This window comes from Anomaloglossus baeobatrachus, chromosome 11, assembly GCF_048569485.1.
Source record: "Anomaloglossus baeobatrachus isolate aAnoBae1 chromosome 11, aAnoBae1.hap1, whole genome shotgun sequence".
NCBI classification, from domain to species: domain Eukaryota; kingdom Metazoa; phylum Chordata; class Amphibia; order Anura; family Aromobatidae; genus Anomaloglossus; species Anomaloglossus baeobatrachus.
The window spans coordinates 66828648-66841122 of record NC_134363.1 but is presented as its reverse complement, the minus strand read 5'-3'; the positions used below and the strand labels follow the sequence as shown (position 1 = coordinate 66841122).

Sequence of the window (12475 nt, the reverse complement as noted above, 5' to 3'; positions counted from 1 at the left end):
TTTCCCTGAAAAATCCGAACAATTTGGTGAACTTGCATTTTGCCAGATCACAAATTTTTATTAATAGGAGTACAAATTAATTTTTTTTTAAGTTTATTAGAGTTTAATGAGTACTTAACTATTCATACTCACTATACTCATAACGACTCCTGTTGTAAATGTCAGTTATGCTTTGGCTGCTGGGAGGCTCCCTCTTGTGGCCAGGAATGGTTTGGACATAGACCAGGTGTGTTGAGCAATGGGCGTTTCCATTGCTAACTCTCTGCTTATTTAATTCCTGGTCTGCTAGCAGGCTATGCCGGATGTCAGTTGTTCTTTGTTCACCAGCCTGCATCATTCTGCTCCACACCACATCTACCCCAGATAAGTGCTTTGCTCTTTATTTGTTGTTTGGGTCTTTTACTCTTATCTGAGTTTGTCATTTGCTGTGGTTGTTTTCAGTTTATTTGCATGCAGGGATTTTCCCTCTCAGTTGCTTAGCTGGGAAACTCCCTGCAGTTTTGTTTGTGGTATAGCTCCTTTAAGTCCATGTGTTTGTGGCTTTTTGAATTTGTAATGATTCTTGTTTTCTGTTCATTGGTATGACAAGAGCGCCTGGTTTAGGACGGAGTGCAGATCGTGCGATCTGAGGGTTTTTTTGTACTATCAGGAATTTGGAATTTTGCAGGGTTTTTCTCTGGCCACCATCAGCCCCTTTCCTGTCCTTTCCTATTTTAGTAAGTGGGGGCCTCACCTTTTGCTAATCCTATCATCTATCTGTGTATTGTGTTTTCCTATATCACCGCAGTCTTTGAATGTGGGGGGCTTGCTATTCTTTATCTATTTTCTGAGGCAGAGAGTTATTCATCTTTCCTTCCTTTAGGATAGCTAGTTCTCCGGCTGGGTTCGCGTTGCACAGGATGTTAGTTCACCCCTCGGCTACTTCTAGTGTTGATGGTTAGTAAGGGGATGGCGGCCAGATTAGTTGCTAATGCTCTTTTCACCTTTTACTAATGATTTATGGTGGTCTTCCATGGTTCCGGATCACAACAGACTCCTGTCTAATACTCACATATTCATTCTGAATAGTGTGTGTAATGCAAGTCAATGGGGAATACTCGCAGTAACCGGAGTAACCGGAATGCCGTACTATTCGCTACTCTCACAAATAATACGGCATTCGAGTTATTCATTACATTGCGAGTGTTCCCCCATTGACTTACATTGCACACACTATTCGGAATGAATACGCGAGTATTAGACAGTACTCGTTATGAGTACAGAGAGTATGAATAGTTAGGTACTTGCTCAACTCTATATATTATGTTAAAAACAACTTTTTTATGATGATCAGATAATCCTTTTGATGGAAGAGAAAAGGAGGCAATGTGTTTCTGTTTTCGGTGTCACAGAATGACAAAAGTACATCTAGTAATAGTCAGTGACAATCTAAAATCTAGAAATGTTTTGTTGTTGAACAGTTTCCTTCAGTCTCTCATTGCAGCCTCTATATTTCTGTTATTTTATTTTGACAGGTGTTTTACCAACGCGCCGATATGGCCATCGGCTCTCTCACTATAAACGAGGAACGATCTGAAATTATTGACTTCTCGGTTCCCTTTGTGGAAACAGGGATCAGTGTGATGGTGTCTAGAAGCAACGGAACAGTCTCCCCGTCAGCATTTTTAGGTAATAATATAACACATCGGTTTTTTTCTTCCTTTGGCAAGGATTAGTGGTTTTAAAACAAAATAAACTACAGTTTTTGCCTCCATCCTTTCATCTTGTTTTATGTTGGAGCTCTGGTCTGACAAAATCATGCATCCGGCTGACACCATAGTTAAGCTTTCAGTCATGGAGAGGTTGTGGTTAGAAATTTTCTCGACAGGCACCAAAGTTAAATTCAAAGACTAAAGACACATCAAATATTTACTTCTTAGAATTATTTTACAGTCAAGGTCCATCTTAGTCACTCTCATGCTAAAATCACACATACAGGTTTATATTTTCTATTTCTCAAGCAAAATGTAAAAAGAAGGATATTATAACAAAAAGTCTAACCCTTCTCCTCTCTTTTGTGTCCACTCCTGTGTTTGGCTCAAAGCCCTATAAACTGCCATAAAAATGTCATGTTTGATTTTATCCTAAGGCTGGAATCCCACATACAGGTTTTGTGCCAATTTTTTATGGCATTTTCTTTTGCCAAAGCCAACGGTAGATACAAAAAGAATAGAACATTTATAGGACTCTTCTTCTATAAACTTTTGGATTGACTTCTGACTTTTTAGCTAAAAAAAAAATATTAAAAATGGCATTTCCTTAGCATGAAAATATAATTTTTCGTTATAACTCCATCCTAGTTTCTTTTACATATACAAATATCTCACCAATTACTGTACTATTCTATGTTAAATCTATTTCTCAAGCAAACTGATTGTAGCCCTTAAACAAATTTTAAAAGAAGGAACAACGTTTTACTCCCTCTTTTAAAAATTTTATGCAATGGTATTTTAATACCATCACATCTATGAGGATGATGTAAATTGGATCTATGCTAACATAATAACTGTAGGAGTTAAAGAGGTTATCTACTACTTTTACATTGATGGCCCATCTTTAACATAGGTCATCACTGTCATATCGGCCAGGGTCCGACACTCGCCGATCAGCTGTTCTTGGTGCCCAAAGCGGCAGCCGGAAATTCACAGTACCGGAACTGCTCCATGTCCTGATAGTGGTCACGGCTGGGTACTGCACATTTGCCTCCAATTGATCTGAATAGGAGGCGGATGTGCAGTACCCGGCCATGGCCACTATCAGAAGAAGGAGCAGCTCCGAAACGGAGCATTTCCTGTTGCTTGCGGTTATGACTCGCAACGAAAACAGCTAATCGGCGGGGGTGCAGGGTGTTGGACCCGATTTGACATTGATTAAATATCCTAAGGATAAGCTATCAATGAAAAAATAGTGGACAACCCCTTTAACACTAGAAGTCCCAGAAAGGGATCATTTAACATTTCTACCATTGGAACCCTATGGAGCTCAAAATTCCTGGGACTTCTAGTGTTAACTGCCAATGCCGAACAAATTTTGTACCAACAGTTGTCCAGGATTACAAAGACACAACTGATTTGTTTTTCATGCACAATGCAATACCGGTCCTACAAGCTCTATGCGGAAAACAAGTTAGAACCTATGCAGTGCACATGCTTTACCACCACTCAATTTCCTATGAGGCTGTCAGAATAACTGAAGTGGAGTATTTGACTGCCCCATAAGGAATTAATGGAGCTGTAGTTGGGCATGCATAGTACTTTTCCATTTTAACAGGTATAAAAGCTCCAAATTCTACTATTCAATGCAGGTCCTAGTGGTCAGACATATATCAAAAATAATTTATCACCTATCTTGAAGATACTATGCACACTAAAGTGCACATATGACAAATAACGAAAAAATAAGGTCTTACTTAAGCTACTGCACCTGACCCGCCCACATCTTGTACAGACTAGAAGTCCCAGCTGCGCAATCACTAAAGGCCCCAGACTCAAACAACCCTAAACAGATGACTAAGATGACCACTTAGACATTCGTTTCATAAGCAGCCATCAAGCCACTTACCTCCTAAAGAATCCGGGGAAGGTGCATAGTAAAAGAAGTTAAAAGAAAAGTAAATGTCTGCCACAAGAAATACTGTACAAACCGGCTGTAGTCCCAAGCAAGTCCTCTTTAGAAATTTCACCAGTGAAGAATTGAAGCTGCACTCCATTAAATAGTTACATCCACTGGGTGATAGGGCAGACCAAATCACATCATAGGAAACACCTGTTGGCTTAAAGGCAATGAATACAAAACATGTAAACACAGAGATAAATAGTTCAGAACCTGGACACCGACCGAACCTGACCATGGTCCAGTGTAGAGGGAAACGAATTACAGCACAGAAGGCCACCAGATCAAGTCTGAGGCATAAACAAGTTCTCTGGTGAAAACAAGTTAAGTTGTGACTGGTATTGCAGATCAGTTTTTTTGCAATGAATGGCGCATAGTTGAATACAAACAAATGCAATCTCCCGCCAAGAGAAGTATGTAGCATTGAATATGTGAATAATTAATTGCATTTGTATGTCTAGGTTATAAGTTTCAGTTATTTTTATTAAATTAAGTTACTTTTTTAAGTGAGACTATACACTTTTATCTTGAGCTTGATTGCTCTACATTGTGGATCTCCAGGAACAAACAAGTCTGCATATAATTTAAAGATGGGTGTTACAGTGCAGTATGTTTACTACATAGGATATGACTCATTTATAAAGAGATCTGTCCTATACATTATAGAGATACCATACTTCTAAACAATGAATATACAACAAAGAACACTTTGATTCATACATAAAGCAAAAAAGATGGAGCATTGCAGATACAACTAAAGGGGTTGTTCGGTACCTAAAATGTCTTTTCTAAATACTTATTTTATACCCTAAGCACTTTTGTCATTTACTTTTGTCATTTAATCCCTAAAAGTGTTTTTTTTATTTCATTTTCTGTGATGTTTTGTTTGAGAAGAGATTCAAATGTGATATCACAGGAGGCTGGAGCTGCACTCACTTCCTGCAGCGTCTACTACTCCTCTTACAACAGGACGTCACCCGGGAGCGGCGCTGCAGTTACTCACTATAGCTTCTTTTATTGTTGACCCTTCTTCTTAAGATGCCCTATTTCCATGGTGTTTGTAGAAGCTGTGGGAGAGGTGAGCACTGTGCAAGAACTCTACTTCTGCCTACCCACAGCTTTGAAGTTTAAATCAAGACATAGAAAAAACAACAAAAAGATGAGTAAATATCCTCCACAATTTAATATACTCACAGCAGGCTAAAGCAGTGGTGAACTGATCAGGCCAAAAAAACTAATGCAATACCAGGATGCAACCAAATCCCCAATAGATGGAGGCATCACAGGTGCAAGAGGAGCAAATCACTCACACAACTCCCAAACATGGAGAGGGTGATTGCTAGATGATAAAATTGCACATTAGTGGCTTGCATAGGGCGCCGTTCACAATTACAGGTGCATAGTAACCTAGTCAGCAGCCTATTATATGCCCATTCTATTCGACCAGGTTGGCTGCCTGGTACTTATGTGCACCATATAGGGACGGGGGCTCCATTATGCAAGTCCAAACATAAAGGGGCCTGGCTGCACCCCGTATAAAATGTTATGTGCAGAAAAATATATTCAAAATATCTGAGGTATTAGTCGATAGTATGGCCAAAATAACGGCAGCCTACAAACCACGTCATGGTTCTTCATACTTGTAGGTCCTTACACTAATCTATATAAATAGAAAAATAGCAAAAAGAGGACTAAATATATTCCACAATTTAACTTGCTCACAGCAGGATAAAGAAGTGGTGAACTGCCCAGGCCAAAAAACTAATGCACTAACAGGCTGCAGCAAAATCCCCAATAGATGGAGACATCACAGGTGCAAGAGGAGCAAATCACTCACAACTCCAGAACATGGAGGGGGTGATCGCTGGATGGTAAAATTGCACACTAGTGGTTTGCATAGGGCGTATGTTTGGTACTTGCATAATGGAGTCCCCGTCCCTATATGGTGCACATAAGTACCAGGCAGCCCGCCTGGTCGAATAGTATGGGCGTGTAATAGGCTGCTGACTAGGAAACTATGCACCTGTAAGTGTGAAAAGAGCCCTATGCAAGCCACTAGTGTGCAATTTTATTATCTAGCGATTACCCCATCCATATTCTGGAGTTGTGTGAGTGATTTGCTCCTCTTGCACCTGTGATGTCTCCATCTATTGGGGGTCTGGTTGCATCCTGGTAGTGCATTAGTTTTTTGGCCTGAGCAGTTCTCCACTGCATTATCCTGCTGTGAGTATGTAAATCAAGACATTTTTAGGTGATGGAGACAGAAGCAGTGTGAGTGACACAAGCACTGTTTTATAGCTTCTATAACCTTCCTCAAATTAATAGATAATATCTATTAACAGTCAGAAGCTGCGACAGTGCAGATAGAAGCAGAGAGCCGGCGCTGCACTCACATCTACCATTTAAGACTCCTGATGAACAAAACATCACAATAAGTGGAGTGAAAAAACACATTTCGGGATTAGCTAGATAGAGAAGAGTGTAGAATATTTTATAATAAAACAAATTACAAAAGTGCTAAGACTATAAAGATAGATATAAAGAGCACTCCTTTAAGGCTGTAAACAACATTATAATTTATGCCCATGGACTCTAACAACATTACTGGAAAAATATATAGATAAATGTTTTAAAAATATCAATGTGCTATAACCTTGAATCTGTGTACATTTGTTCATCAATGCCAATTCAATAAATAATAAAATAGATACACATAAAAAAACAAGATTATATATATAACATACATATAAAAACATATAAATCACATCTACAAAGATGAAAATATATTAAGAAAAATGAAAATGCATTTGCATAAATGGTGCTAAATAAAATGAATAATATTAATATTAATATAGTAAATTGTAAAAAAATCAGTGACCACTATGATAGTTCAGAATGAACTAGAAGTTCCTGGGAACTAATGCTGCACACACTTATTCTAATAGTACAAGCCATCTTATTAATTCTTAGAGCACCTCTTCAAAATTTTTTCTTTTCAGTGCTGGAGTGGCGGTGTTTATCTAAGGTCCCTGCCTCTAGTAATATACTCTCCCTCCGGCGTCTTCATGTTTTCTTTGTGTTGCTTCCATTTTGAGTCGTCATCTTGTAACCGACTGGCAATAAGTCATGTCATAAGAGATCAACACAAGTCTATGAGAGCAAGAACGAGGCCAGAAAGAAGATCTCATAGACTTGTATTGAAGAGTTACCTCCAACTTGCTCCTTGAAACACTGGAGGAGCCGGCAGGTCACAAACTGCCAAAGATCGACCGCAGTGGCCTAAATAGAAGGTGAAGATGGCAGTAGGTAAGTATAAGACTGGAGGTAGGGGACTTAGGGGTACTTTGCACGCTGTGACATCACTAGCATCAGCTAGGGATGCTGAGCGCGATAGTACCCGCCCCCGTCACACATGCGATATCTTGTGATAGCTGCCGTAGCGAACATTATCGCTACGGCAGCTTCACACGCACTTACCTGCCCTGCGACATCGCTCTGGCCGGCGACCCGCCTCCTTCCTTCCTTCCTATGGGGGCGGGTCGTACGGCGTCACAGTAACGTCACACAGCAAGTGGCCAATAGAAGCGGAGGGGCGGAGAAGAGCGGGAAGTAAACATCCCGCCCACCTCCTTCCTTCCGCATAGCCAGTGGAGGCAGGTAAGGAGATGTTCCTCGCTCCTGCGGCTTCATACACAGCGATGTGTGGTGCCGCAGGAATGAGGAACAACATCGTATCTCCTATTGGTGTGACATTATGAAAATGTCCGACGCTACACAGATCACTGATTTACGACGCTTTTGCGATCGTTTATCGGTACATCTAGGCTTTACACGTTGCGACGTCGTTACCGGCGCCGGATGTGCGTCACTTTCGATTTGACCCCGACGATATCGCAGTAGCGATGTCGCAACTAGAGTTGAGCGCGGTTCGTGGTTCGTGGTTCTCCAGTTCTAGGCTCGAGTGATTTTGGGGCATGTTCTAGATCGAACTAGAACTCGAGCTTTTTGCAAAAGCTCGATAGTTCTAGAAACGTTCGAGAACGGTTCTAGCAGCCAAAAAACAGCTAAATCTTAGCTTGGTTTCTGCTGTAATAGTGTAAGTCACTCTGTGAATCAAACTATTATCACATTTCAGTGTATAGTGTGCGTGAACAGCGCCTTCAGATCACTGCTGTATGGATAATGGCGATCGCCATTTTTTTTTTTTTTTTTCTTGTCTTCCTTCCCTAAGCGCGCGCGTCTTGTGGGGCTGGCCAGCATGTCAGCCAATCACAGACACACACACACCTAAGTGGACTTTGAGGCAGAGAAGCAACGGCATGTGTGATAGGATCTGCATGTCACATGTCCCTGCATTATAAAACCGGACATTTTCTTCACGATCGCCATTATCTGCCTTCTGCGTCTTTGGTGTCAGACATCACTGTCGCAGTTCCGTCCTTTGTCCTATCGCCGATACAGCTGTATGCGCTGCATACACAGCGTTAGACAGCTTAGGGAGAGCACATTCTAGCAGTCCTTTTAAGGGCTCGTACCGGCAGGGTCAGAGAGCCATAGGTGACAGGTCCTGCAAACAGCAACAGCGTCTGTGTAGCCCAGGTCAGGGATTTCCTCCCTGCATTTCACCATTAGGAGGGAATAGAAAGGCAGGCTTCCATTCCTCTACCCAGAGCACCACAATCCTGCCACTGTACCCTCTTGTCCTCTGCACACTCCAACTCATTCTAACTAAGCCATTATACTAGCAAACACTCAGTGTACCTAGTGGCATCCTATCTGTGGCTATTGGACTTTGCTATAGTCCCACTAGTGCAAAGACATTTGCAGAGCACATCTGCCTGCATTGCACACTCCAAGTTTTTTAAACTAAGCCATTTTACTAGCAAACACTCAGTGTACCTAGTGGCATCCTATACGTGGCTATTGGACTTTGCTATAGTCCCACTAGTGCCAAGACATTTGCAGAGCACGTCTGCCTGCGTTGCACACTCCAACAAATTATAACGAAGCCATTATACTAGCAAACACTCAGTGTACCTAGTGGCATCCTATACGTGGCTATTGGACTTTGCTATAGTCCCACTAGTGCCAAGACATTTGCAGAGCACATCTGCCTGCATTGCACACTCCAAGTTTTTTAAACTAAGCAATTTTACTAGCAAACACTCAGTGTACCTAGTGGCATCCTATACGTGGCTATTGGACTTTGCTATAGTCCCACTAGTGCAAAGACATTAGCAGAGCACATCTGCCTGCATTGCACACTCCAAGTTTTTTAAACTCAGCCATTATACTAGCAAACACACAGTGTACCTAGTGGCATCCTATACGTGGCTATTGGACTTTGCTATAGTCCCACTAGTGCCAAGACATTTGCAGAGCGCATCTGCCTGCGTTGCACACTCCAACTAATTATAACGAAGCCATTATACTAGCAAACACTCAGTGTACCTAGTGGCATCCTATACGTGGCTATTGGACTTTGCTATAGTCCCACTAGTGCCAAGACATTTGCAGAGCGCATCTGCCTGCGTTGCACACTCCAACTAATTATAACAAAGCCATTATACTAGCAAACACTCAGTGTACCTAGTGGCATCCTATACGTGGCTATTGGACTTTGCTATAGTCCCACTAGTGCCAAGACATTTGCAGAGCGCATCTGCCTGCGTTGCACACTACAACAAATTATAACGAAGCCATTATACTAGCAAACACTCAGTGTACCTAGTGGCATCCTATACGTGGCTATTGGACTTTGCTATAGTCCCACTAGTGCCAAGACATTTGCAGAGCGCATCTGCCTGCGTTGCACACTCCAACTAATTATAACGAAGCCATTATACTAGCACACACTCAGTGTACCTAGTGGCATCCTATACGTGGCTATTGGACTTTGCTATAGTCCCACTAGTGCCAAGACATTTGCAGAGCGCATCTGCCTGCGTTGCACACTACAACAAATTATAACGAAGCCATTATACTAGCAAACACTCAGTGTACCTAGTGGCATCCTATACGTGGCTATTGGACTTTGCTATAGTCCCACTAGTGCCAAGACATTTGCAGAGCGCATCTGCCTGCGTTGCACACTCCAACTAATTATAACGAAGCCATTATACTAGCAAACACTCAGTGTACCTAGTGGCATCCTATACGTGGCTATTGGACTTTGCTATAGTCCCACTAGTGCCAAGACATTTGCAGAGCGCATCTGCCTGCGTTGCACACTCCAACTAATTATAACGAAGCCATTACACTAGCACACACTCAGTGTACCTAGTGGCATCCTATACGTGGCTATTGGACTTTGCTATAGTCCCACTAGTGCCAAGACATTTGCAGAGCGCATCTGCCTGCGATGCACACAACAACAAATTATAACGAAGCCATTATACTAGCAAACACTCAGTGTACCTAGTGGCATCCTATACGTGGCTATTGGACTTTGCTATAGTCCCACTAGTGCCAAGACATTTGCAGAGCGCATCTGCCTGCGTTGCACACTCCAACTAATTATAACGAAGCCATTATACTAGCACACACTCAGTGTACCTAGTGGCATCCTATACGTGGCTATTGGACTTTGCTATAGTCCCACTAGGGCCAAGACATTTGCAGAGCACATCTGCCTGCATTGCACACTCCAAGTTTTTTAAAATAAGCAATTTTACTAGCAAACACTCAGTGTACCTAGTGGCATTCTATACGTGGCTATTGGACTTTGCTATAGTCCCACTAGTGCCAAGACATTTGCAGAGCGCATCTGCCTGCGTTGCACACTCCAACTAATTATAACGAAGCCATTATACTAGCAAACACTCAGTGTACCTAGTGGCATCCTATACGTGGCTATTGGACTTTGCTATAGTCCCACTAGTGCCAAGACATTTGCAGAGCGCATCTGCCTGCGTTGCACACTCCAACTAATTATAACGAAGCCATTATACTAGCACACACTCAGTGTACCTAGTGGCATCCTATACGTGGCTATTGGACTTTGCTATAGTCCCACTAGTGCCAAGACATTTGCAGAGCGCATCTGCCTGCGTTGCACACTCCAACTAATTATAACGAAGCCATTATACTAGCAAACACTCAGTGTACCTAGTGGCATCCTATACGTGGCTATTGGACTTTGCTATAGTCCCACTAGTGCCAAGACATTTGCAGAGCGCATCTGCCTGCGTTGCACACTCCAACTAATTATAACGAAGCCATTATACTAGCAAACACTCAGTGTACCTAGTGGCATCCTATACGTGGCTATTGGACTTTGCTATAGTCCCACTAGTGCCAAGACATTTGCAGAGCGCATCTGCCTGCGTTGCACACTCCAACTAATTATAACGAAGCCATTATACTAGCAAACACTCAGTGTACCTAGTGGCATCCTATACGTGGCTATTGGACTTTGCTATAGTCCCACTAGTGCCAAGACATTTGCAGAGCGCATCTGCCTGCGTTGCACACTCCAACTAATTATAACGAAGCCATTATACTAGCACACACTCAGTGTACCTAGTGGCATCCTATACGTGGCTATTGGACTTTGCTATAGTCCCTCTAGTGCCAAGACATTTGCAGAGCGCATCTGCCTGCGTTGCACACTCCAACTAATTATAACGAAGCCATTATACTAGCACACACTCAGTGTACCTAGTGGCATCCTATACGTGGCTATTGGACTTTGCTATAGTCCCTCTAGTGCCAAGACATTTGCAGAGCGCATCTGCCTGCGTTGCACACTCCAACTAATTATAACGAAGCCATTATACTAGCACACACTCAGTGTACCTAGTGGCATCCTATACGTGGCTATTGGACTTTGCTATAGTCCCTCTAGTGCCAAGACATTTGCAGAGCGCATCTGCCTGCGTTGCACACTCCAACTAATTATAACGAAGCCATTATACTAGCAAACACTCAGTGTACCTAGTGGCATCCTATACGTGGCTATTGGACTTTGCTATAGTCCCTCTAGTGCCAAGACATTTGCAGAGCGCATCTGCCTGCGTTGCACACTCCAACTAATTATAACGAAGCCATTATACTAGCAAACACTCAGTGTACCTAGTGGCATCCTATACGTGGCTATTGGACTTTGCTATAGTCCCACTAGTGCAAAGACATTAGCAGAGCACATCTGCCTGCATTGCACACTCCAAGTTTTTTAAACTCAGCCATTATACTAGCAAACACACAGTGTACCTAGTGGCATCCTATACGTGGCTATTGGACTTTGCTATAGTCCCACTAGTGCCAAGACATTTGCAGAGCGCATCTGCCTGCGTTGCACACTCCAACTAATTATATCGAAGCCATTATACTAGCACACACTCAGTGTACCTAATGGCATCCTATACGTGGCTATTGGACTTTGCTATAGTCCCACTAGTGCCAAGACATTTGCAGAGCGCATCTGCCTGCGTTGCACACTACAACAAATTATAACGAAGCCATTATACTAGCAAACACTCAGTGTACCTAGTGGCATCCTATACGTGGCTATTGGACTTTGCTATAGTCCCACTAGTGCCAAGACATTTGCAGCACGTCTGCCTGCGTTGCACACTCCAACGAATTATAACTAAGTTACATTGTCAGGGATATTTATTCTTTATTATTCTGCTGTTAATAAAGCTAGACCACCACTGCAATCTTCACCACCTCTCAATTTTTACTACCACATTTTCAGTCCACAATCTTGTCGCAATCAACATGAGTGGCAAAATGACAGATGCTGGTGGAAAGGGGAAGAGGCGTGGTGGAAAAGGCAAAAAATGTTTTGTCAGTGGGGAAGGTGGCAAAGCTCCATTATCAT

General features: G+C 42.3%; 1 protein-coding gene across 4 annotated transcripts in view; it reads left to right on the top strand.

Moving 5' to 3' along the window:
* The window catches only part of GRIN2D (glutamate ionotropic receptor NMDA type subunit 2D), a 1213579-nt gene that overhangs the window by 857961 nt on the left and 343143 nt on the right, over positions 1-12475 (top strand). For all 4 annotated transcript variants that reach the window (XM_075328780.1, XM_075328779.1, XM_075328778.1 and 1 more), the window contains one exon: positions 1515-1668. In XM_075328780.1, coding sequence (XP_075184895.1) covers positions 1515-1668 — 154 coding nt within the window. The remainder of the gene's footprint in view (positions 1-1514; positions 1669-12475) is intronic.